The sequence below is a fragment of the Ursus americanus genome, chromosome 31 (assembly GCF_024610735.1).
Source record: "Ursus americanus isolate L20-20 chromosome 31, mUrsAme1.1.p, whole genome shotgun sequence".
Lineage (NCBI taxonomy): Eukaryota > Metazoa > Chordata > Mammalia > Carnivora > Ursidae > Ursus > Ursus americanus.
The window spans coordinates 21142748-21169436 of NC_142157.1; the positions used below are offsets into that span (position 1 = coordinate 21142748).

Sequence of the window (26689 nt, forward strand, 5' to 3'; positions counted from 1 at the left end):
AAATATACCAGGGAGTATTTCCACTAAACTTGAACCTGTGAGTACGCTTGAGCGCCTCCTGCCGGTAGATCAACCAGCAGAGACAAACGTTATGAAACTGGCGGGAGTCATTGCCACTGCCTACCGTGAGGAGGTAGGGTAATGGCTACACAATGGAGGAAGCCAGGATCATGTCTAGAAAGCAGGGGACCCCTGAACCCTCTCTTGGTGCTTCCATGTCTGATGACAATGGTGAGCAGGCAAGCACAGGAAACATGGCCCCACCAGGACAAAGCAGACCCCTCAGGGAAGACCTGGGCTGCCCTCCTAGGAAAGAAATCTGCTTCAGCCATGGTACTGCCTAAAAGTGAGGAGAACCAAAGTTGGGTGTTAGAGGACAGAGAGGGTTGAATATCAAATGTTGCCTCAAGACCACTGGGTTTGGAGGGTGTTCCACTCACTATCACGTATTGAGTCTTTCCTGAGTTTTTGGCTGGCTCCTGCCCTGAAGGGGCTCCTCGTATTCGCTCATCTCTGACGCTCGGCCACTGCTGCAGGGACCGTTTCCAAGGAGGGTGTGGATTAGTTTTGCACAGAACTTTGCTTCAGCCCACACTGCGTTCCTCTTTCTCTTGCCCTGGGCTTCGCCAATGTGATGGCGTGGGACTGCCGTGGGAACTCCCTTGGTGCTCAAGCATGCGTAACCCACAGGGGGCATGTGTGTGTGGCGGGGGTATGTTTGCAGGGCTAGCTTTGAACAATGGGGATAGGAGTCCCCCGCCCCAGAAGCTCCTGTGTGGTGGATCCCCCATAGCGGTGGTCAACTTAACAAAAACACATCATTTTATTGACTCTCTGTCATTTTCCGCTCCACCCCACCTGCCCTCCATCCCAGTCCCTGGGGTGACCTCCAGGGCGAACTGCCTTCCCACATGCCTTTGTCTTAGCCTCTGCCTGGGACAAACCCATCCTAGCACACGGATCTTTACAGCAGAATGAATTTCCTCCGGCCACCCAGGCCTGCATTCATTCTTAACTTTCTTTAGAAACCATTCAATGCCTCTGAGAGTTAGTGTGCTTGGATAGGGCAATACCACTTCAGAGAATTTAGGCTGGCAGATTTCCCTAGTGAAGCCTTTCTGCTTTGCTGACTTCATTACTAATGGCCCCATTTTTGCTCCTAGTTCTTTTTCTTCTGGGAGTTTGAAATAACTCGCCCAATTTCTTTGAAACAAACAAGCAAGGCAAAAATACAGCTAATCTTTTCACATTAGCCCTGCTCAGAAGGTGCCTGGTAAATTTCCAGCATTTAGTAAATAACCAGTGCATGAAAGTATCCCCCTCTGCCCCGCCTTACCCTTTAGTTACTGTTATTTATTTTCTTTGCTGTTTTAGAGTCTTGAAACCTTGTTTTCTTCCCTTTAAATGACAAAAGACTATTTTCTCTGGCACAGCCCCAGAGCAGAGCAACAGTTAAAGTTGCTGCTATGTGAAAGAGTCCTATTTGTTTAGAAGTTACTCAAAAGGCCGTGAGAGCAGGCGACCTGGATTATAGGAAGTAGCCCCAGGAAACTCGAGAGTATTTTCTTTCCTGTCTTTTTGCCAGGACGCCAGTTTTTCCTTGGCCAATAGTAATTTGCAGCAAGGTCAAGATTCATTCTAGTTGGAATCTCATAGGATATCTGCCACATTTCTTACAAGCGATTGCTCACGCTTAGGAAGCCAGGGGGAGAAACACGGAGGGGAAAACGATGTATTTAGCTTAGGGTTCCCCACGACAAATGGTTCTTGATAATGCCCTCAGGTCCATTTTGGGACAAAGAAAAGGCATTAACTAGATAAATATACATCCATCATAATTGAAGAGAGATCCAGACTTAAAAATCAAAAAACAAAAACGGAATAAATTTCAAAAGAATACAGCAACTGCCCCCCAACTGAGTCATAAAGAGAAGGGAAGTTAGAAGCAGAAAACTGAAAATCAGGAGACTCACGAGCAAATTCGAGGACATACAGACATTTTAAACAGAAGGTGGCTTGCAACATGCAGAGATGAACGATAGCGTTCTTTTCAAGCCACCATGCAAGGCTCGCAATACAGATTTCTCAAACTGGAAGGTTCCCAGGATTCTGTGATACTGACTTTGGCTTGAGATTTGGGGCTCAGAAGGGGTGGGTTGAACTTGCCCCACTAGAACCGTCTTTGCTATCAAGATTAGGAAATTCCCTAAGTATCGTAAATAATATGGAAGAACATTTCTAAACACAGAAGTGCCTTTTGGTGTTTACCTCACCTATCTGAATCCCATGAGAATTAAGAAAAACCACCCAAAAGTCAGAAGTATGTAGACTGGGGTTTAAAATGGTTGTGTTTACTTGAAGAATCCCCTTATTGAATTCCACCTCCAGAATTCACTGTTACCTGGTTGTTTCAGTACAGGTTCCTGCCTTTCGGAATTTTTTCCTCAGGAAACACGTCTCCTCACTTACTTCTGGGATAATAGTGAGCTTCTGCCATATCACAAGTCAATCCCAAGAGTCCTGTTCCACATATGACCTTCAAGATCGCTTATTTTACTTTTCTGTTCTAGGATTCATGTGATCACATGTTTTGCATCCATTTGGATTGGCTTTCTATTGCTTTTCATTCTTCAATGTCTTTCGTTCATTTATATCATTTTTATTTGCAGGATTCCAACGCACGAGAAAGAGTAGTTATTAGGACTTCCACCTTAACACATCTAAGTCATACCAAGTCTAATAGAAGGTGACCTTAAAAAGACTGGTTAGTTTTGCAGATTCCAGAATTTTAGAGGCAAAAAAAAAAAAAAAAGTAAAATTTCCCAGCTTCAGTTCCTTCATCGGATTAGAGAGGATGAAAAGTGATAACTGAGTTCCCATTCGTGTCAGCGAGGACCTCTGTAGGAAATATATGGTGTCATGGGAGAGGCCCCATACTATCATCTTTCTCTTTTCACCAGCATGATAGCCCTTTGGCAAGTATAACTTAAATAAAGATGAAATCATTATTTAAAAAAATACAGTTGGTTAATGAAGTCAAACAGAGGATTAATGACAAGATTGACTGAACTATTTTCCAATGCATCAACAAAACAGGTAGCTATTTTACAGAACTTTCCATTTTTCAGCTAGAAGGAGAGGCACCATATAGGGATGTCAAGCTGAAACAGAACGAACTGATGGTCACTTTTTGGCAACTCGACAGCTTTCATTCATTCCACTTAAATTCACTAAAAGGATGTCAATATTTTCTGTATCTCAAATTATGTTTCTTCTGCCTACAACTTACTTTCTTGAATTACACAGAATATCTCCTTAGTCTTTCGTATAATTAAATATATTCTTCTCTTCTCATCTATCCTTCCATTTCACAGCTTTGTCTCTGTTTTACATTTTCAGAGTTTAGAAAAACAACATAGAAAAGCCACAAAGCTTACCATTTCCACCAAGGATAAATATAAGAACATTCCCGCAGTAACTGTTAAGATCCAGTTTTGAACACACGGATCAGTTGATACGGAGAGGCCAACATATAGTCCTATGAAGGCAGTGAGAGCACTTATAAAATTCATAAGGATGGCAATCTTAATAGGAAGTCCAGAGCTTAAGAGCACGGCAAAGTCTCCTGAAATTTAAGGGAAAAAGAAAATATAAGCATTGTCTAATTAATGATGCCTTTGCTAGAGTAATGTGCTATTAGGTTGCTTCAAATTTCAGCAACTGGGACCAATTTTACAAGTAAAGTTGACTGACCAGTTGAGAAAACATTTTCTTATATCTCTCTAGAATTCTCATTGTACCATTAGGAAGTTACATTTTAAGGGTTGTCTTCCTTTTACTAGTCCTGAAGCTAGCATATGCCGGGAGGACTGTGACATATTCTTTAGTTCCTGACACCCTGTGACATTTTCAACTTAGATAAGTGCAGAATAAAGCAATTGCTGTTTCCGAGTTTTTAAATGTTTTTGCCTGGAAACTTGCCAGGTGAAATCACATTATGTTGGCTTTTATTATTTACTTCTTCAAGAACTCCTCTGGGGAAACAGAGAACTACTTAATATGAGATTTTAAAGTCATTGCAAAAGTTGGTTAGGAAAACCAATTTTTCCTTTAGGAAACGTTTTACTGTCTTGATGATTTTAGAAAACTGACCTTATTCTCTCCACACCTTTCCTCCTAAAGAAGAATGACCTTTTGATCTGAGAGTCTTTTTGGGAGATAGGGAAGGGCTGAAATTCAGTAAAGAGACATTCTGGCGACTCAGTTTCTTAGTTCCGTGGCATAACTGGTCCTAGGAACAGGTCTTAAAACATCTTTGCTGGCCTGCCACCGCCTGTCACACTCCTCTGTGGTTTTATGATAATAGCGAAAGGCAGGGCCACAGTATATGGTACCCAGACCGGGTACATTTTAATGGATTCAGGAAGAGCCTTGAATAACCCTGCTCTGAGAAGGATAGGTGACAGGATTTCGGGCAGTATTCACTGAACACCAGAGGTCAAGGTGGCCCAAAGGGACAGTGTGAACCTGGAAGTGGGGGCAGTAAGATTGCCCAGACCCCCCTCTCTAGGGCATGTGTGTGCCCAGAGCCAGCCCCTGCTCTTTCTGGGCCCGTTTCGGAAATGTCTCTTCTGTCTCCTCTTGTTTCCTGGGAGGAAGATTTTGAATTACAGGGCTATTAAGATTATCCAGAAAAAGAGCTCGATGTACATCTGCTACCAGACGCCTGTCATTTCAATTTTATGCTTGGCCTTAGATGTTTTATATAAATCAAGTTGATGAAACCATGGTTTGGCTTTAATTTAAATGTTATTTTATTTCATTGGCCTAGTTGCTGACACAATGGGGAAAGTTCCCCTCTTAATGTTTTTTCCCACACCTAATATGCAGATTTTAAAAGTCTTTGCCAAAGTTCTTTAAAATGAGGTTCCTCTGAATGACTGTCTCTCATATAGAACTCTCCAGAATCCAAAACGAGTGACTTCTGGCCCTGGGGAAACATCATAAAGAGTGCATTTCATCCCAAGCTACGGAAGTTTGTTTTTTTTTTTCCTTAGGTGTCTTCTTCTTCCCGTTTCAATAGATGATGAGTGGAAAGTATTCATCTTTTAATTGTATGTCAGAAAAGATGCCTACAGACCATAGCTAGGAATACACTCTGGCTTTCTCGACACAGCCATGCTACTGTGTGACTTACCCATTTCATGTGGGATTTCGTGACACAAGATAGCAAGTGTGGTAGTCGCTCCTGACTCAGATGAAGATGAGAAGGCCGCTCCTATCACGAGGCCATCTGCAAAATTATGCAGGCTGTCCCCAACCAGTATCATTATGGCTAACAAGCTAACGGTCTTGCCTAAAGAACCAAATAAAGGTGTGAGAAGCATTAAGAGCACACTAGACATTTCATGCAACCCTTCACACACAACCAAATCCCCATCCGCCCTTGACATTCTTACATCGCATCAAATTAAGCTCCGCTTTGTTTCAGCTTTTCATATTAGACAGGACTGGAGAGGCAAATACCGTGATTGACACATTTGGCTGCACGGTCACTGTTTTTCTAACGGATCTGACTAGTAACGAGATAAATTATGTACTGGTATTCACTATTCTGTCACCTTGTTCAGCTATTCCAAAAGAAAAAAAATTAAAATAATATTGTTACAACCTTCCAAAATACCACCAGTGACCTTTACACGTGCATCTGTTGTAAAGCACTTTGAAGTTATTTAAGACCCTCCCCAAGGGTGTCATTAAAATAGAGGCTATTTTCCAAAACTGTCTCCTCTGGGTCAGACTGTCCCGGCATTGGTCAGCAGGACTGCACTTCCGCCATTTTCTGCACACTGAGTTTCCCTTCCTGGTTGGCGCTCATGGCCCTCCCCAAGTATCTTGTTCTCTCTCCAGCTGTGACCACAACAGAAACACCACCAACTCCACTGGCCCCTAAATTAGCTTTGGAACAATTAGTAATGTCCTTGTCTTTCTGAAAAATAACCTTCAGTACTAGACCAGCTGGATGTTGAACAAAATTAAGAGAAGCTGTTTTCATGGGGTTCCATTATGTAATACATTATCTGATTAGTAGACAGTCACTGAAATAATTAATATCATATTTTCGATCATAATTGGGTCCAAGGTTTTAATGGACAGAATTTCTGTTTTCAAAAACCTAAAACTGTATACTAGTATAACCCCCTCATGAAACTGGACAACTAATACATTCAAAGAGTACTCCTGGGATAACATTTATTCTGACAGTAAGCCATCTAGGGATGCCATTTGATAGGAATGGCCATTCAAATCAATTTCCATTGTCTAACACTTCATTAATTACTCAACTTTTAGCCACTGTGTGCCCAGTATAAGTAGCAGCTGCTGTTGCTGTTAGAACTGAACCCAATATTCTAATGATTACACACTCAGTGAAAACAGAAAGGGGTTACCTCCTGGTTTCTGTTACATGGCCAAGGACTACGGGGACACTGCATTATAATATGGTTTTCTGTTTTGCCTGGGAAATACACTTTGACTCATTTCATATCCTGCACCATAAAATAAGTAGCTTCAGTCGAGTAAATGGCAGATAGAGCCCAGACCATCAGCCAGGAGACAGACATACTGACTGCTGTAAATATGGCCCATGCATTTCGCTTCTAAAATTCATGGTTTATTTAGACCTATCACTGTAAGACTAATTTATATCCTTCTTGTGGTCTACTAATTTGCTTTATTCTTTATTAAAAATGAGAAAATTTCAGGCAATGGTCACATAAACACAGAATAAATATCAAATGATTGAATTCAGGGAGTTCTTATTGGCATGGCCTGGAAATTCTCAGAATCTAATAATCCTACCAGGTCGCTTTGCCATGCCTGCCAATTTTCAGAAATAAAGCTCTTCTTTGTGGAAATAAAACAATTTAAAGTGATACATTTGGCAACATTGCAGCATGCAAATAAATTGCGATTTCCATGTACTTTAGTGTAGTTTTGATACAGGTAGCATATCTTCAAATGGAAAATTTTTGCTCAATTTATACTCTGCTAAGAAACAGTGTGGCTATTTTTGTTGTCTATTATCTTATTACCTCTGATTATGGGTTTCTAAATGTCAGATCAGGGACATGCAGCAAGCCACAGGCAAATATACATATTTGTAAGGTAAACGTCGAGAAGCGCACTGTATGTAATGTTTAAGATAATTTACACATTATTCAGTGGAAGATAAGACCAGCATTCACTGGTAATCTAACATACTTACTACAGAATTATCACTATTTTATCTTTGCTGATGTACATGGCAGTCATATTCATTTCCACATTTCTAACCTATCAGAGGTTTTCCATGGTGAAACAGGGGCTGGACCTTGTATCATGTTGCTTTTTGTTTATTTAAATCAGACTGCGGGTAGGATGTTCACATCCTGTCTTCTGAAACACAAGCCGAGTTCCACCAATGAGGTAATGTGAAACAAGTAATCAAATATTTGAAGCTAATTCAATATGTCCCTGGCAAAAGGGCAGTTGAGTAATCAAATTTGGATTTGCTCACTGGGCATTCTGTATGCCAAGCCTGGTATCTGAAGTGGAAAGATATGAGGCCTCCAAAATCCTTGAATAGGACCATCGTTACTCCCTGACCTAGCATCTGCCACCACACTCCTAATGTGACAGGAGGTATCCTTCTCTCCTCTTCCCTTCTTTCAAAAACAATAGAGAAGAAATGCCCACTGCAGACCTACTAGGTGCCAGGCATTCTAGACTCTCTCCTGGAACTAAAGATTTAGAAGGAAAAATATTACTAGCCTTGTCCCGAGAGCAGAATTAGACAGACTACATAATCACGTATTTTGAATCAAATAGATAAATTACTGGGGTTAATACATGTAACACATTTAAAATAGTGATTGTTACAATTGTGTTTGATCTCTAAGTATCTATATCCCCAACCACATTGCAAACTAGGGATAAAGATCATTCTTATTTTATTCTCCAGTGCATGCAACGGTGCCTGAAACACAGCTCATCTTCAAACATTTCTTGAATGAATGCAAGAATGTGAGAGAAGACATAGATGCATGCATGAATGAATGACCGTCACGAAATTGTTGGTCCATGAGCATTCGTTAGTTCCAGTACCGGAGCTTACTAGCTATGTAATTCTGGGCAGTAACTTACCTTCTCTAACAACTGGGATAATAATTGTTCATAATTCATTCAGTCGTAGGTGTATTAAATAAGATAGTCCATGATGTGTTGAGCACTATGCCTGGCATATAATGTTAGCTATTTTTATTACGGGGTAACTAATCTATTATGGTAGGATGGGAATAACTAGTCATGACTGTTTAACATTAAAACACTGAAGTTTGGGGACGCCTGGGTGGCACAGCGGTTAAGCGTCTGCCTTCGGCTCAGGGCGTGGTCCCGGCGTTGTGGGGTCGAGCCCCGCATCAGCCTCCTCCGCTGTGAGCCTGCTTCCTCCTCTCCCACTCCCCCTGCTTGTGTTCCCTCTCTCGCTGTCTGTCTCTATCTCTGTCGAATAAATAAATAAAATATTTAAAAAAAAAACACTGAAGTTTTGTCACAAAAGGGTTCTATCAGTAAGAAAAACTGGGCAGATTTGGAAGTAACAGATGAAAACTGAAAGAGACCAAAAGAATTCAGAAAATTATTCAAAAACATAAGCCAAAAGGAATAAAGTCGTATACAAAATTGGTACATGAAATTCAGAAATAGAAAAAAAATCACAGAATGAAAAAGGATTGGTTGAAATTTATATGAACAAGTGAGTTATAGATAAGCTATGAATGATGCGTTATCTCTGATTTGACCTCCACCGTCCCAGGGACAACATCACACACGAGACAGACATTGGTGCTAAATTTCAGTAGCCTTGACAGAAGTCTCCAGACTTCATAGAGAAAGAAGTCAAAGGCTCAATCATCATGTAAGCATGATTTTTTTTTTTAATTTTTGGCTGACACGTGTTACGTTAGTTTCAGGCACACAACACAGTGATTCCGCAAGTTGATGCCACATGCTGCACTCATGATTTTAAAGGATCACTGATCACTGCATATGGATTTACAGCAATTGTAGTTCTCAGAGGATCAGTTTTCAATGGTTTCGGAAAACATCATTTTTAAAGAATGGAGTACGATTAATGTTAATGCACTGTGTGTGTCTAAGACTGATAGGAATGAGTATTACACATTTTCTCATAAAGGCTAAGGTAAGGAAATACAAACCCAGGAAGAAATCTCTATGATTTCCACACATTGTTTTCAAACAGACATAACCTTGTTCTGGGCTACTTTCTATACTGAAAGTTTAGCTCTTGAAAACTGGTACTCACATTTTCTGTTGGAGGCTGTCATACTGCCCACAGGAATTTCAGCTGCCTGTGAATCTTCTGGGCCTTTCTATTTTAAAGTGAAAAAAAAAAAAAAACTGATGAAAGATCAGCAATGCTCATCATTTTGTTGTAAAAATGAAACATCTGGAGAGTTATGTTGATTTTTAAACATTTGAATACTCTAGGGTGTCTCAGAACTTCGAAAGTTCATAGGCAAGTATAGAAGGTAAAGCTGAAGGGCTGGGAGCAAACTTTTGGCCCTGTGTACCTTTAGACAAAAATAGCCCTCTTACGTAGATCAGAACCTTCCACACAGAGCCGGAGGCTACCAAGACAGTCTGTAATTCAGGCTCTTAAATTATGCAAGCCTTTAAGAAACCCAAAAGCTGTAGAAAAAAACGATTCTTGATTCTTGACCTAATTTGACACTTCTGTATGGTGGACTGTGGGTCTAGGATTCAGTTTCTGATCTTAAAGCACATCATATATTGTGGATGGAGAACAAGCTTGTGCAACGCCTCCAATATTCCTGAGAGCATAATATTCTGTTTGGGGGGCTTTCGTCCACGAGTAGAAGAATCTCACTGATTAAGAAAGTACATCAACAGACTTAGAAAAGATAAATATAATACATTTTAAGCTTTTTTAATACTCTTATAGGACAGAGAAGTACGATTTTGAAATTGACTTCTGTGAGTTAAGATTAGGTGATTTTATTTCTGAGACTGACTCATGGATCAATTTCGGGAAAGTCACTTCCCTTCCACGGGCCTCAGATTCTCATTCTATGATGTGAAAGAATACCTTTCTTTCATAAGTAGCCCCCGCTTTTCTGAAGCTCATGTAACACCCCCTCTGCTTTTACGAAAAACCTCACTAGGGCCTGTTTTCCCCGAACTGAAAGAAATCCAAAGAGGACTTTTGCTTTTATGAAAAAAAGCCAAAAGCACCAACAGCATTCAGCGTCCGTTTTGTCGCAAGGCTGAAGAGGCAGCGCCCACCTCAGCCTTGAGTGGCGCCACCAAGCTCTTTCCCCGGGAACTGCACTCAGCATCTCAGCATCAAGCCACCAGGGCTTTGAACGGTACCTGTGAGCGTCTGTGCTTTATTCAGATTTATTGTGCGCACCTGTTAGCAAAAGGCATTCTAAGGTATCAAAAATTCCTAAGAGAGGTTATTTTTTGTGTCCGGGAATGCTCACACATTTTCCCATGTAAATTAATAGTAATGGCTTCTTCACTTTATACCATTTAGGCTTACAGAAGATTTCACAGGAATGCTCTATTTTCGGATAGTGAGGGAAACCTGTATCTGCCTATTGAACATGTCCTTTTAAAGGAACATACACAAGGGCGCCTGGCTGGCTCAGTTGGAAGAGCGTGTGACACTTGATCTTGGGGTCGAGAATTCAAGCCCCACATTGATTGTAGAGATAACTTAAATAAATACACTTTCAAAAAAAACACAAAAAAACAGAAGCGTATTCATATAATCCCATCACCCAAAGTTGTGAAAACCTGGAGGCAAATGTAATGTGAGGCATAAGCATCGTTTTTAAAAACGTGAAACAGAGAAAGTAAACTTGTATCTCACATATTAGAACAGTAGCAGATACTTAAAAGATGCTATAATGGGCTATTTTTGGATAAGTGACTGAAAAGTAAGGTAGGACCTGAAGGATATCGGATAAGAGTGAACAAGAAAACAATGTGATTTTTTTTTTTTACATTACATCAAAAGCCTGATTAAAATCAAAAGGTTCTATAGTGCTATTAACAGACAGGAGTTCAAATATTTATGCTAGAATTTTTTTTCCCAAAAGACTATATACTATGTAAAGGAATTTAGAGGTAGGCATCCAGGACTCCTTGATTGGTGAGAATTATGAGTTCCCCTCCTTCCTGAAAAAAACAGGAAATTGAACCAAACAATCCTAAATGCTCATATTATTTTTACTCACTTAAGGGTGATCTTGCAGCTAAAATAACAAAAGGAATAGTGAATATACTCTTAGTGAGCTAAATATTCAAAGAGCTCAAAACTCACTAAGTTAGCATCAGCGATTTGCTTAAATACATCTTGGGCTTCTGAAGCCCTTCACTGAAACAGAAGGAATGAAGTCAGCCTGAAAGTGATTTTTAAAACTAATCTCAGACTGACACGATCTTCTTCCGAGCCACATGTGAAGTATCTACGCAATCAACATAATAAGGCTTTTAAAATTACTGTTTAAAGGGATGGTTTTGTTCATATTTGAGTCAGGTCTAGATGCACGATCTCCCAGCTGACTTCCCTTTGCCCCTGGCTCAGCTTACTTATCTCTAGGTTAGGAATCTATCCTTGAACTGTAAACACCTCCCCCAAGGCCATGGTTAGAGGAGGCAAGTTTTCTATTACTTGTTACTTTCGAATTTTTTCCTGTCCCTTTACTTGTTACTTTGAGAATTAGAGCGGGAACATTGTTTTAAACCTGATTGGAGGCTGTGTTTTGCCAATTCTCATGGAACATTTGTCCTGGAAAACTAAATGTAACAGAAGCCACTTACTGTAAGACATCTTGTGGGACAGAATCGGTTCTTTTCTGCAGTGTACAATGATCACCCCACTGCTAGACGCACTAATTCCTTGCTCAACATTTATTTAGCCCCATCTAGTCATGGCTAAGGATGGAAAACCTAAAGGTCAACTGGCTTATGCAAACTTGTAAACAAAATGAACCAGATGTATTTATGTCGATCTGATCGTATGTGTTTCAAAGTGGTGTAGATAGCAAGGATTTGAATTTGTGGAAAGGCTTTTTCCTCTTTAAAACAGCTTTTAGGTGCTGGGCAAGGTTTTCCAAACTACTTATCAGGGTTAAGAAAGGCAAATCAGGAGTGGATTTGTTAATCTATCCTACTGATTTTCATCTATGCATCAAGGAATGAAGGAAAGAAGGTAATCAAATCAGTAGAATACCTCAGATCAGTCACCTACCAACTGGATAGTTGAAGCAGATTTGCCTCTGCCTGATTGGTCACTTAATTCAGAGTTGAGCGCAAGGTGGTGGGAATGTCCCACATGCCCATTAACCAAGGACACGCCCTGCTGGACGAGGATGGTTTACAATTAGTGCTGAAGCCGGAAGAACACAGGTGCAGCCTCTGTCAGTTTCATGGTCCTATTTCACACTTTGCCTACTGGCCAAAGCGGCAGGTGGCACACACAAAAAAGCACTGGGAGGGGCGCCTGGGTGGCTCAGTCAGTTAAAGCGTCTGCCTTTGACTAAAGTCACAATCCCAGGGTCCTAGGACCGAGCCCCACCGTGGGCTCTCTACTCCACAGGAAGCCTGCTTCTCCCTCTCCCTCTGTCTGCCACTCCCTTGCTTGTGCTCTCTAATAAGTAAATAAAATCTTCAAAAAAAAAAAAAAAAAAAAAAGCACAAGGAGAATTTCATCATGATAAATACTTGCTAAAAATGTCTCACCTTCGAGAAGCACAGGACTGCTCTGAAACATCGTTCATATTCCAAATGCCTTAAGAATGAAACTTTAAATGTCTAGTTATGATTTTAAAAGACTTGAACAGTGGTAGTTTTTATGTTGTCTTTTGTAGTTACTGAAAAATAATATTTACTACAAAATTAAATTTTGCATTCTTTCTGATGGGGATACCAAAGGGATGAGAACTGAAACTATATTATACCCTGTAACTATGAAATTAATATTTTCAGAAATATATTCATCCACGAAAGCACTTGTACCTTCTAAAACATTTGCATTCCCTTTATTTTACTCCATATAATGAGTCTTGAAATGCTGTTCTTAAAACTCGTTCTAAGTTCCCTGACAAGTCCAAGGACAATGCGAAGAAGCTCCCCACATTTTTGGATGGCTAGCATTTATCACTCATTTCTATCCTGGTTAAATTTCTAATGGTTACACATAGGTTGATATGTTGACTTTGCCGTTTAATTTTCCCAGGCCGAGAATGCTAATCTATTGTGGACACAGGGGGTCTATTATTGTCCTTTGTGCTTACTGAGATGAGAACCCCTTTTGTGGAGGTTGAGTTGTTGAACGTGCAAGGGTTGGGACTGTGATCAAAGCTAGCATTCCTAATTTCTGAATTCCTATAGCATCCTGCTTCATTCAAAAAGAAAATTTTGGCTGCATTTTATTTACTGCGAAAAGTTTCAACTAGACGGAAAAGCTGAAAGAACGGAAATGTGCTGAGATGCTCACTCCCAAGGTCGTACCATTAACATCTGACCACAACCATTTTACCACCTCTCCATCTGTCATCCCTCCGTCCATCCATAAAACCATCCTATTTTTTGATGCACAGAATTTGAATCTCGGATAAATTGGGGAACACTAATAGAGAAGTGCTGGATATTTTTAAAAACTCCTTAACTTGTCCCTGAGCACGGACATTATAAATTATGTGAACAAGGAGAAAGCCAGAAAATAAGTGGAAAACCACGGAGGACCGTAGAGCCTCAGGGCTCTGTAAGGAGAATTTGCTTTCCTTTAGTCTCCTAGAGCAGTTTGCAAGCATTTACCTTTTTAACCATCCCACCGGTTAATCTATTGTCTGATAGGATAATGTGTAAGAGCAAAACAAATCCATTGAAAAATGATACTTCATTTTACGTTTCATCACAGACGTGGAAACTGACCAAATAAGGCCCAATGGATGCAATTATTCAGCTGAAAAAAAAAAAAGATCTGCCACGAATCCCATTTCTGAGCTCCTTGTTTTGATAATTTGAAATGCTCTTAGGATAGAAAATGATGGGTAATTTTGTGAATTTTCAAAGTTTTTGTCTGCATGTTTATTTGGTTTTGGTTAGGAAAGACATCCAAAACACTGATTAGTAGCTAGGCCTTTGGGCCTCTTCATTCCCAGACATGAAATAGTCCCCTGTTTCTAAACTAGCCACGAAGGTCAAACAGCGGGTTTTAACAAGGACCTTAACAGGCCAGCAACAGATGTTTAAACAATTAACAACCATACTTGCAGGGAAGCTGCCAGTCAGAATGATCTATGTATCCTGGAAATCAGAGCCCCATCCCTTACCTAGGGAACTTTATGAAGATGTCAATTACTATTCGACAAGGACTTTGGAAATGAAAGATGAATATTATGAATCTCTAAAGAAAAAGAAAAAGAAAATTTAAAATATACCTTGATATTTGGTGATATGAGAAGAATGAAACATTTTTCTATCAAAAAAAATCCATGGATGCCTCCAATTAATCCTAACAGTTTCCAAATATGGCCTTTGCTTTCATGGAAATGTCCAAACTCTGAGCCATCCTGCTTATGTAAACTAAGAACCTTTATTAAAAAAAGGGGGGGGGGGAGACACAAAGAAATAACTTTAGATGACTTAAATATTAATGAACAGGTCCGGTATTGAATATATTCACCTTTCCTTCTGGGGAACCCCATGACAACTGTGGAATCATTCAAAGCCCAGTTTGCTCTTAGTTGTAGGAATGCTTCCCCTACATGATTTGACCAGGGTCAAACAAAATGTGTACACGAGAAAAGAAAAGAGAACCACATTTTCATATATTCTCAGTCCTTTTACCCCCATCAAGAGTTCAATCCGTATCTGTTTACACAGCAAGTCTTTATAACAGATCCAGAAGAAAGATAAAGATACATTTCATTCAAGGTTCATTCCCCCCATGCCCCACTGCAATTAAAGAAAACTTTTAATAAATGTTCAGATAAGTGAGAAATCTGCCTGAATGACTTCTTCCATGGAGTGTACGCTGTCTACCCAGCAACACTGTCAGCTCTCTAAGAAACAAAAGGATACAGGAAATGCATTAGGAATTTTCCTCTAGTTGACTCACCCCATTGGTTGACCTCATGATTTCTTGTGAGCTAGTAAATCAGCATGTATCATATTCCCTCCCCAGGAGAAGGCAGTTTGGGAAACAGCCAGTGGTTTCTACATTTAGGATGTTACTGACCACCAAAGTAAAAAAAGGAAAAAGAAATTGTATGCATCCATTCTGTACCTATATGTGTTCATACGTACATGCATGTAAGTGTGCGTAGACGTATACACATGAGTGCATGTGTGAGCGTACATATGTATCCAGGTATATACACTGAGTTTATGAACATAACTAAAAACCAATATATGTTACTCAACTTTTCCTTCTGGTAAAGACATTAAAGGAGACCCATCTAATATTAGTGATTACTATTATTTCATAAAATAATGGACACGGTAAGGTTACAAAACAAAGCAGAATACATTTTGCTTGAAGTTGAATACATTTTGCTAGTGGAAAAAAGAAACTCAAGACAGTCGTATTTTTCTCGTTTCTGTGCAGCCCTGTGACCACCAGCCACAGATCACGGTCAGGAGCCACTGATTTTTCCAGCTTTCTAAACACTTGTACTGCACCTTTCTTCCTTTCCCCAGTAACCTTTGTCCACATCTTTTCCCTCAAATGAAACAGTCGCCTTCCAATTTTCATGAAACCTAGCTAATCTTTTAAGCTCCGGTCTGGAACATGTCTCTGCAGAGCCAGCTGACACTGCCGCCCCCCCCCCCCCACCAAGTCCATGCCTGCTGCCCGGAGCCACATGCCCCCATTGGGGGAGGTTAGGAAGCCTTTGCTGTTTTGCAGACTCCTCGGCAGTGAGCAGCTCTGCAACCACTAAAGGGACCTAGGAAAAGGCCTTGTCCACTGCCTCAAGCCAATAAGCCCTGAAATATTTCCAGAAAAATAGATTACAAGGGAAATTAAAACAAATAATGGTTTCATTTTCCAATGCTCACTTTGTGATTTTCAGAACATCTAATAATTACTGAGCCTCTGAGCAACAAGAGTGACCCTGTAGGAAATTGCCAGAGGCCTGTGGAAATTTTTAACATCTCTGGCTTTGCAAGAGGGGGGTTCATTTGCCCATCATTATCCATCCCAAGAGATCTCAGAGGGAAGAAACAACCTCATCGGAGCCCCTTCTGCCTGAACTCTTGCATCTCAGATCTGACAAAGAGCCTCAGAAGAATTCAGCAAAGAGCCAGCTTCCTGGGGCTTATACTTTCCTTAAGGAAAATCTAGATGTTCGTAGGCAAAAAAGAAATTCATTTTCATGGTTCAAATGAAAAGAGCTTACTGGTGGTGCGATGACAGAGGTGTGGGCAGCAAGGGGAGGAACAAGGGACAACGAGCCGCCCAGAAGCTAGCAGGCCTAGGAAACCATTTTCACGCTCAGGGCAGAAAGGGCAAGGGTTGGAACTAATGTTTCTGCAGCTCAGGGGGAGGTGGAGTGGGGGTGGGGGGGCTCCCAGGGAGCTGTAGTACTGTAGGTAATCAGCTGCTTCTAGAGCAAGTGCAGAGCCAGGAGCCCGTGGGGAAGAAATACCCCTGCTACTCTCTCCTCCGCTTTTCTGTTGTGCCTCCCATTGGCTCAATCCAAACAACAATTCAGCCCACAAGGAAGCTGAGGAGGTGCCATCTTCTGGGGCAGGAAAAAAAACAGCAGAGAGGGCAGAGAAGGGACAATGAGCGTTGGGGACAATTGGAGAAAACAGCACAACATCTCGCAGCCCATTCATTTTTATTTAACAGATAATTAGTGGATACTTCCTGAGTTTTTCTTAATGGGAATCTGCATCTGATTACTGTTTTTTGTTTATTGCAAAAATAAGAATAATATGTGGTGAACCTAAGGATTGATTCTCTCATTTCCCCTATAAGTGCTTTGGGGAAATGATACTTATTTCCAAGGAAGACACTGGCCAAGTCACCGTGAAATTTTGCCTCCAGTGACTCAATGGAAATGGAAATGAGAAACACCCCATGGAAAAACAGACAAGAGCTACCTGAGGGATAAGGTGGAGCAGAGCGTCCCCAGAAAGCGTCCCGACGGCCAGACCCACGAAGAGCTGTAAAATAAGCCTGTAGTTCTCCTCACAGCTGTGGAATAGAATCAGCGTCGTCCCGAGCATGGAGCCCAGCGTGAGCAAGGCCACGGCCGCTGTGCTGTAGCCATATTCTAAGCCAAACAGAGAGTGCAAAGCAGTCAGAGCTCATTATCCGATCAGTGGTGCCCCAGCCAGTGAAAATGCCAGAAAAATCCATCTTGCAATACAGCTGATAGGGATATGGATTGTTATGTGAGCGTTTGAGTGCGTAAAAGGTCTTCATTTTTAAAGGAAAAGAATGAAAAGACTTTCACCATTAACCTTGTTACTTTGAAGTGACCCCAACTACCCCCTACTAAAATCACTACAGCAAGCAAGGACCTAGCCAAAGAAATTAACTTCTCTCACTTTAAACCACAACATCTGCGGCCATACACTGGTAATGATTTCCTTCTAATGCCCTTTAAACCTTCTGAAGTCAAGGAAGCAGAGTTGCAGAGGGAGCACAGGGTTTGGGGCCATCGAAGACCTATGCTGCTTTCTGTACAAGGTGACTACTTTCTTCCAAAAGTTCTTAAAATTATTCATAATGTCAAAAGTGTTTATTATTCTCAGTGCCTAAAATGAGCGCTTGTATTAGGAAGAGCTGATCAATGAATGCGTAATAGTTGTTAATATGAATTTCGACAGCCTACATTTTAAATTATTGCAATCATGTTTTAGAACGTCTAAATTGATCCCATGTTTCTAGGTTTCTAAATTTTCAAAAGATAATCAGGAAGTGTAATTTTTAAGATTACTCAAACAAAAACAAACATGGATGAGGGAAGAAGCAGCAAAGAAGGAAAGAGATGAAAAGAGAGTGGAGAAAATGGCTTTCAGTTTCAAGTACAGTTGACCCTTGAACAATGTTAAGCTAGAGAAAAGAAAATGTCATTAAGAAAATCGTAAGAGGGTATGTCTGGCTGGCTCAGTTGGTTGAGCGGGTGACTCTTAATCTCAGGGTCGTGAGTTCAAGCCCCACGTAGGGCATAGAGCCTACTTAAAATAAAAATTAAAAAGAGAAAGAAAAGAAAATCATAAGAGAAAATACATTTACAGTACGGTACTGTATATATGTATTTAAAAATCTGCATATAAGTGGACTTGTGCCATTCAAACCCGTCTTGTTCAAGGGTCAACTGTGTAAATGATTTGGGGATAAAGAGTTTTCCAGGCCACCATTTTCCTTTGGTTGCAAACATTCAGAGCAAATACTCTGTCTTCTACTTATTTAGAAATTACTAATAAGCCACAGCAAATTGATTTGTAAACAATGAAGGAAGGCAATTACAAAATTAAACCATCATTTCCTTTAGTGACTACAGATAATAAGTTAAATCCAACAATTCAGTTATCATACTAAATTAAAGCCCATTGTAGATTTTAAGAAACGGCCATCTTAAAATTTGTTAAAATAGAAAATATTCTATTCTTATCATTCTTGTACTTTTCTGAAAGGTTAACCTTTATTGTCTTAATGATACTAGCTGGCAACATGGTAATAGTCTTGTGTTTTTAAGAGGACTTTTATTGAATTATAAGTTCTAAATTATACAGGAGTCTAATATTAAAACAGTGTCAGCAATGTACTCAAAAGAGGCAACAAGCTTTCAAATTTTAATTTTCCCACTCTTAACACCATGCTTCACTTCTAGGAAACCTCTGTAAGGCTGTTGTTGTACAATGGATATAGAGTTACGGTTTTGCAAGATGAGAAAGTTCTAGAAATTTATTGCACAATAATGTGAAAATATTGAACTATACACTTAAGAATGGTTAAATTTCATCTCAATTTCAATTTTTTACCACAGTTAAAATTTTTGTAAATAGTAGAAATGGTTTGGAACGGTCATAGACCCAGAGGTTTTATTTTGTTCTGACTTAATAAAAATACCTATGTTATAAAAACATCCCTGGAGATACTTAACCGAGGTTCATATCCCACTCTTCCACAAACAGCCTCTATATTGGAATGTCATTCTTCTCATTGAATACATAAAGACATTCAAAGGATGTCTAATAAAGTTCAAAGTTGCCACATTTTTATGATAGCTACAGAAGATCAGAGAATGTTGAGGATTCACAGGCATAAATTAAGGTGTAGCATTTCCCAGACAAAAGGCAAAGTTTTCCAGTCCTTTCCTATTCTTCTACTCCTCTTCCCTTTGTCCTGAGGGCAACTACAGTGTGGCCTTGGAGGGGAAAGGACCCTTCCTAACTTGAAAGCTTAGAAATCTGTTTAGGTCCTCTGTGAATCAGATTTCATCCACTCTCGTGAGGCAAAGAGAGCCTGAAAACCATAAAATCTGACATTCATGGCCACGGGACTCTGCTCATCACCCCAGGTCCTCACAGAGGTGTCATGGTGTCCCGACTGGAGTCAGGCAGCCTGCAGACGGGTTCTGTATAAATGTTTCCCATCATTACAGTAGAACTTGACCTCATCGTTAAATTCCTAGCCATTCTTGAGAGCTTGTTTGGAGGTTCTAGCAGGGAAGCGCAACTACTGGTATACCCTTGACCGAAGAACGGTCCTCCTCTATCGGGGAAGGTCGTCCTCTTCGACCAAGCATGCAGCTTCGGGAGGGACACACATGGAGTGGTGAGGGAGGAAGGGGACACCCGCCTAGCCAGCCAGATCAGCCGAATCAACCCTGGCGATCAATGGGTTGACAGACGTTGCAGCCAGATAGCCCTCACATCCAAATTCCTAGCCATTCTTGAGCAGCTCCCTTGAACAAGTCTGAACCTGATTTACACATGGCCGTAACACTCTTTCCTGGAAACCCACGTGCAGGTGGTGCTTAGAGGTCAGGTTCCAACACAACACTGCTCTTCCTAACATCTCCCCTGCCTCTGTCTTCATCCCACATTTTCCGTTGTTTACACCTTTCCCTTAAGTTACATAATGCAACATTTTAAATTCAGCACAGTAATGCTTTTCTGGGTTCTATGGTAAGTGTGATTTCTCTGAATTGTTCTCAGGAAGACCATTCCGCAGAAAGTCTAGGTGTTCATTAGAAAGATACACATTTCTCACAGATCTTCAGTTCAGAAAGCTATTTCCCAGGTGCCCGTATGTAGCAGATACTCTGCCCAGGGCAAGGGGGGGGGCATGTAAATATGTTCATGGAGGCTCCTAGATGCCACGGTCTGTCCCCCTTCTCCATTTCTGAGCTATCGCTGACCACCAGGTGCTGAATTATTTTGTTGTTCAGATTTAATGAAGCTTTTTTCCCTTCAGTGAACGTGGAGTCTTAGATATTTAGGTCTGGCAGGTTTTTGTTCACATAAAATCTTCAAATGAACCACTTAATGCTGCAGAATTCCCAGTGTGTTAGAAGTGCGTAGCTGGACAGTTCATCCCTGATGGGCATTGCAAGACTGTCTCAAAGAGAAAGAAAATGCTCTGAAAAAGCCTGCATAAGGCCCTCAGATCACTGGTAATAGTTAAAGCGTGCTTGTGTTAACTGTCACATTTTTGCTATCCATCATGGATATTTTTGGCCACGATTTCTTCTTCTTATAAACATACAGTGCTTTCCGTTACAGAACATATGTTTGTACACATTATCCCATTTGAAACTTACAGCCTCCCTGGGAAGCCTTATAGTGGAGCTCACCTACTGTAGTGAATCAGGGGGTTACAGGTGAGGGCAAATATCCAGCCTTTACTTCCTGCAGGTGCCGGCCAGCTCTGGGAGGCTGGCAACTCCCTCCACGGTCACTTCCACCCCACAGGAGCTCTTTGGTTTACCCCAGCGTGCCTTTGTTTTTTTAAGTGCATCACAACGTGTGAAAGGATGGGAAGCTCAGGGAAATAAAGAGAGCTTAAGACCACTGAGTTGGCTGAGGCTAGAAAGCAGGACTCAACTTTGCATCTCTGGTCCCATCGCTAATGTTTTTCTCTTATACCATGCCACTTCTCAACTAGAAACTTTGAAGTTGGTCCATGACTGAGTCCTATAGAGAGGATAAGTCAATTTCTGTAACTTACATATAAAATAGAAAATATTCAATGAAAGGTAATGTAGCATAGTGGCTGACAGCAAGGACTCTGGGGCCAGCTTGCCGGGTTTTAAATCCAGACTTCATCCCTTACCAGCTGTGTGTCCTTGGGCAAGTCACTTAACTTCTAGGTGCCTGTTTCTTTATCTGTAAAATGGGGACAATAATAGTGTCTAGCTCATGGTGGTGTTGTGAGGATTGAATGAGTTGAGAAACGTAAAATGCTGAGAATAGCGCCTGGTATATAATACGTATCCTACGGTCACTGTTATTACATATGTGCACTAACTTTCCCAGGGAAGAAGCACAACTTACTCTCCAGAGTGGTGGGTGGCAGCTTTGCTTGTTGGTTCTCAAGGAGCTGGCAAGAGCAGCTGAGTAATTGCTGGATGATTCCCGGACTCATTCGTTTAAAGTCTTCCTTGGAAATGGGTGAAAGGCTGTTCTGCAGAAATATCTCTGCCAGCTGCCCCGCAGAGAAGCAAGGCTGTAGGGGGAAAACATCGTTACTAATCTCAGCAAACAAATTTCCCATCGATTGCCATTCCTGAGAAGTCAGAGCTAAACAGAATGGCTAAACAGGACACCAGAAGCCATTGCTACATGTTTTCCCCCGCAATCTTTTGTGCATGCATAATTTCCAAGGATTATTTTAAACCTCTGATCTCACTTTCATTTTGAGTATCATGTAGTATGAGTTTTGCACCCTTCCTCCTTTCCTGGAAACATGGACGGTATTTTACAACACGTTGAATGGTTTTATTACCAGCCTTCTAAGGCAGCCTTGATGTTTTCCTTTTTTTTTCTTTTCAGTGGGGATAGCTTTGTCTCAACAAAGTCGAGATTTCATAAGATAAACAGGAGCTCGGAGGTAACGAGATCATTGTCTTTAATATTCTCTGATTGAACAGCCTGTGTAGGCAACATGTATTTTCAAAAGCAATAAAAGTAAATATTTTAAAAAGTGAATGCTGTGTCAACCAGCATGTGTGTAAACACTAAATAATGTGGATACCTTTGTGCCTGACCTCCCTTCTCCACAAAAACTGTTGAAATCCTTATTATTGTGCACTGCTGCTTCTCTAAATCCTTGCAGTTTTTCTTTGTTGTACAGACATATTCATAAGAGATAAGGATTATAGATAAACCACAAATGCAACAGGGCTCTCCAAATTGCCACAAGGAATTTGTGCAGAAGTGTTCAGGGCTGATTTTGTGTATCAAAAATTACATTTAGAAGTTTTAACGTGTCTATAGTTCCATAAGCACAAATGGTGGAAGCAAACCCTAGTGCAATGTCTGCGAGCTTCAGTCACGATCAATAAGGTATTTGAAGAGAACCAGTGATTTACCCGGCGTGTGGGATTTGCTCTGCTGGAGAATGTAGGGATTTTTAACAAAAGCACAGTGCTGATCAGAAAATGATGACATATTTGCTGGGTTTTCCCCACATACATTTTTGGGGGGATGAATCCACGAATAAAAAATGTTTTATCCTGATCAGGAGATGTTTGGTTGCAGGGAAGAGAACCCATTCAAATCAGTGAGAACCAAGAGGAGATGGTACTGGAAGGACGCTAAGGATCTCTGAGATTGAAAAGGTAGCCACACCTCAAGAGGAACTCAACTTGAAGCTAGAAAATCAGAACCAAAGATGTTTCTGTCTCTGTGTCTTTGGAGCCAAGTATTTTCTCCTGTTTCCTGCTGCATATATCTATTTCCTTTCGCGGTCCAGTGTTCTCTCCTTTAGTAAACACACGGCCATATAAGCCCCAACGCTGAAGCGACCTCTCAGCCCACAAACCCAAGACTGCGTTGAGTCTGCAAGTCCCGACAGATCGGATTGCTTCAGCAAAGCCACAGACGGGCTCTCTCGGGTCAGACGTCCCTCTGGTTCAATCAGTATTGCCCACGAGAGAGGAGGTGGAATCATACTGTTCAGACATGGCTGCCAGCCTCACGCCTGTGGGTGAGGAAGGCATTTCTCAGAAAAGGACTGGGCAAAACTCCAAAAGGTTTCTACTACAAAAAAGCAACAACAGAAAGTTAAACTTGGGTTTTTCTTTTTCCCTTTGTCAAAATAATTCGTGCCAAAGACACAAATTTGCACCATTTGTTACTAATGGAATATAATTACTTTGCCATTAAAACTACTGACAACAACAAAGGGAAACTGGCAACAGACTTTTGATGATGAATCCTTTGTAATAAACATTCTCATTGAAAAGTGCTTGACTGGTAAGTAAAGCAGTGCAGAGACAAACATGAGCAGAATGTCATGCATCTTTCACCAGTTCACTGCCAAGAAACTGAAGCCTTCTGGTCTTCGACTACCTTCTCCTGCAGTACGGATATTCTTTTTTTTTTTTTTTTTTTTAAAGATTTTATTTATTTATTCGACAGAGATAGAGACAGCCAGCGAGAGAGGGAACACAAGCAGGGGGAGTGGGAGAGGAAGAAGCAGGCTCATAGCAGAGGAGCCTGATGTGGGGCTCGATCCCATAACGCCAGGATCACACCCTGAGCCGAAGGCAGACGCTTAACCGCTGTGCCACCCAGGCGCCCCCAGTACGGATATTCTATTAGAAGCTTCTGTGCCCTGATCTTTATTTGCTATTCCTGTGCTATTTAGGTCATTTGTTTGTTTTAAATTTCTTCTGAAGTCACTAACACAAACGTCCTTAATGGTGATTCATTATATTCTATAAATCTGAAACCCCAAATGTGTTTAATAAAGAACAAAACGGATGAAAACTTAGATTACCCAGCCAATAACCTTTACAATGTCTTTATTCTTTTGCATAAAACTTCAATATGTGTGTGTCCTTGTTTTGATGTCATCAGACTTCTATGGTAACTTTATAAACATATTCTAAAACAGTAGTTCATGAACTTTAGTTTTGAGAATCATTTGGAGGGCTTGTTAAAAGAACGCTGGGCTCTACTTTCAGAGTTTACGATTCAGCAGATGCTGGGGTGGGATCTGAGAATTTGCATTTCCAAGGAGTTCCCAAGTACAACACTTTGAGAACCACTGGTCTAAATAACATAGGCAGGATCTTCAGGTCTGGTCTATCTTAGGGTCCTATCAAGAATCACGAGGAAAGTGACATGTTGGGACAGAGAAGAGCCATTTGCATTCTTAGCACAAGGAAATGACTATTACTGTTCTTAGAAGTCACATGCCTTAAGTAGACAGTTCGTAAATTTTAAGAAACAATTTTCATTCTTTATGAAGATAAGGTCTCATGAGGCAAATTTGCTCCCTTCCTAAAAGCCAGCCCTGATGAAGCATCTAAGAAGATTCGACAAAGATTAACATAGGCATCAGCTCTCTTCACTATGAGTTGAATACAATTAGCATGAGTTTGAAAGAATCAATGTGAACACATGTCTTTATGTCATATATATTTATTTATATTGTATCTTTATCATATATATGGAAGTAACAGAAATCTACTTTTTAAAAAATCTAATATTCTAATTAATAATCTATTTTTGTCTAAAATCAAAACAAGCAAACAACAACAAAAAAAGAGAAACAGACTCGTAAATATGGAGAACCAACTAGTGGCTGCCAGAGGGGAGGGTTGGGCAGAATAGATGAAGGAGATTAAGAGATACAAACTTCAGGGGAGGGGGGGATATAGGATACTGCCCAATCATGTATACATAACTCACAGGAACAACATTCTGAATGGTTAAGAATCTGTAAGGGTTTCTGCCCTTTTAAGGTACAGTACTTTGCTCACCTAAGATACAAATAACAAAAATAATTTTATTTAAATCAACATTTCCCAAACAATAGCACAGCTATTAAGAGCACAGAATATGTTATTAGACAAACTATGTGTATGTCCTAGTTTCTGAGAACTGAAGCAATTATTTATTAGTTCCATGTCTCAATTTCCTCATCTGTAGTATGGAATAATGTACCCTAACCTCATATAGTTGTGATAATAATTAAATGAGGCAATGCAGGCGAGATGGTGCTATGTCTGATACATTGTATATCCTCAATAAACATAAGCCATGTTCATGGAACATCAGTTTATCAGGATCTTAAACAGTTAGGATTGGGAAGAATTCTGTAGTCAAAGTTTGAGAAATGCTGGATTCAATAAGATTAAAGAAGTTTATTTGCTGAAGGACCTCCCCAGATAACTTACTATGCTACAGGGCAATGTGCATTTCTACTATTTCCCAGACCCAACTTGACCATAGCACCCCGTTTCAAGGAGCATTAAGATCGACTAGAGAATGTACTTTGGAGCACAGCTTTAGGAAAAAGCAGGTATGTTTGTTAGCTCCTATATCACCTTTTCTCAAAAAACTTCTCAGTACTACCTACTATACAAATATTTCTCTGTTACTCACAGATCAAAGTAAGCTTTTCATAACCTAATCTATGTTTAAAGCGTTCATTCGTCACTGTAAGTATATATGTAATGTCTGTATCCCCCTACGACCTTGTAAGCTCCAAAGGAGTTGTGCCTATTTTTGTTCCTCACTGTATCCCTAATGCCCATGATGGTGGGCACATAGTAAATGCTCAGTATGTTTGCTGAAAGAATTATTTGTGCATTCAATATAGACGTAAGGGAGGAAAGAGTTATATATATCCCTTATGTCTAAGGGAGGAAAGAGTTATATATATATACATATATCTCCCATATGTCTATATTGAATGCACAAATAATTATATATGTTTTTCCGACATATCTTGACCTCATGTTTATGTCTACAGAGATCAATTTGTAGAAGAAAAAACCCATGACCACTCTGTAGAAATAGAATATTTTTACATTTAAGGAAATACACATTATCCTTTAAATTTTCCACAACTCTTGTAGAACTTTCACAACTTTGACAGTAGCAACTGATGGTATAAGAATAATGACCATACCTCATCCCAGGAAGCCGAAACATCATTTGTCCCCTGGCCCGTGGATACAGATAGATTAGGGTAGCCCCAATCATAGATTGTTAGGTTGTTTTGTTTCCTTCGCAGTTGGTGGATTTTATCTTTTCTGATACAGGTTCTTTTGGTCCAGAGAGTGTTGAGGAGTTGGTCTAGTTCTAGAAATTTCACACAAAGTCTGGCGTCACATAAAATAAAGATAAGTCAAATCTCAGGATAATAACAATTTCTTATGGCCACAACATAGATACTTTGCTAAAAAATTTGGTTCTAATGAAAAGTCAAGATGTTACTCTGAACAATAATAGAAGAACATTTATACTTCATGTGAATATTGATTGCCTCACAGGAGTTTGACTAAGCTTTGGGGCTAAATCAGCCTGGCAAAGATGTTCCCACCATTTTTATCTCCTAGAGATGATACAATGGGCAATTCCTCCAAAGAGATACCTTCTCTTGAGCCAACTCTTT

General features: G+C 40.3%; 1 protein-coding gene across 1 annotated transcript in view; it reads right to left on the reverse strand.

Moving 5' to 3' along the window:
• The window catches only part of SLC39A12 (solute carrier family 39 member 12), a 72286-nt gene that overhangs the window by 25757 nt on the left and 19840 nt on the right, over positions 1-26689 (reverse strand). The window contains exons 4-11 of the mRNA XM_045788489.2: positions 26204-26376; positions 21613-21784; positions 17206-17378; positions 14535-14687; positions 12341-12451; positions 9365-9431; positions 5198-5356; positions 3438-3625 (exon numbers count right to left, since the gene is read on the reverse strand). Of these exons, the coding sequence (XP_045644445.2) occupies positions 3438-3625; positions 5198-5356; positions 9365-9431; positions 12341-12451; positions 14535-14687; positions 17206-17378; positions 21613-21784; positions 26204-26376 (1196 nt within the window). The remainder of the gene's footprint in view (positions 1-3437; positions 3626-5197; positions 5357-9364; positions 9432-12340; positions 12452-14534; positions 14688-17205; positions 17379-21612; positions 21785-26203; positions 26377-26689) is intronic.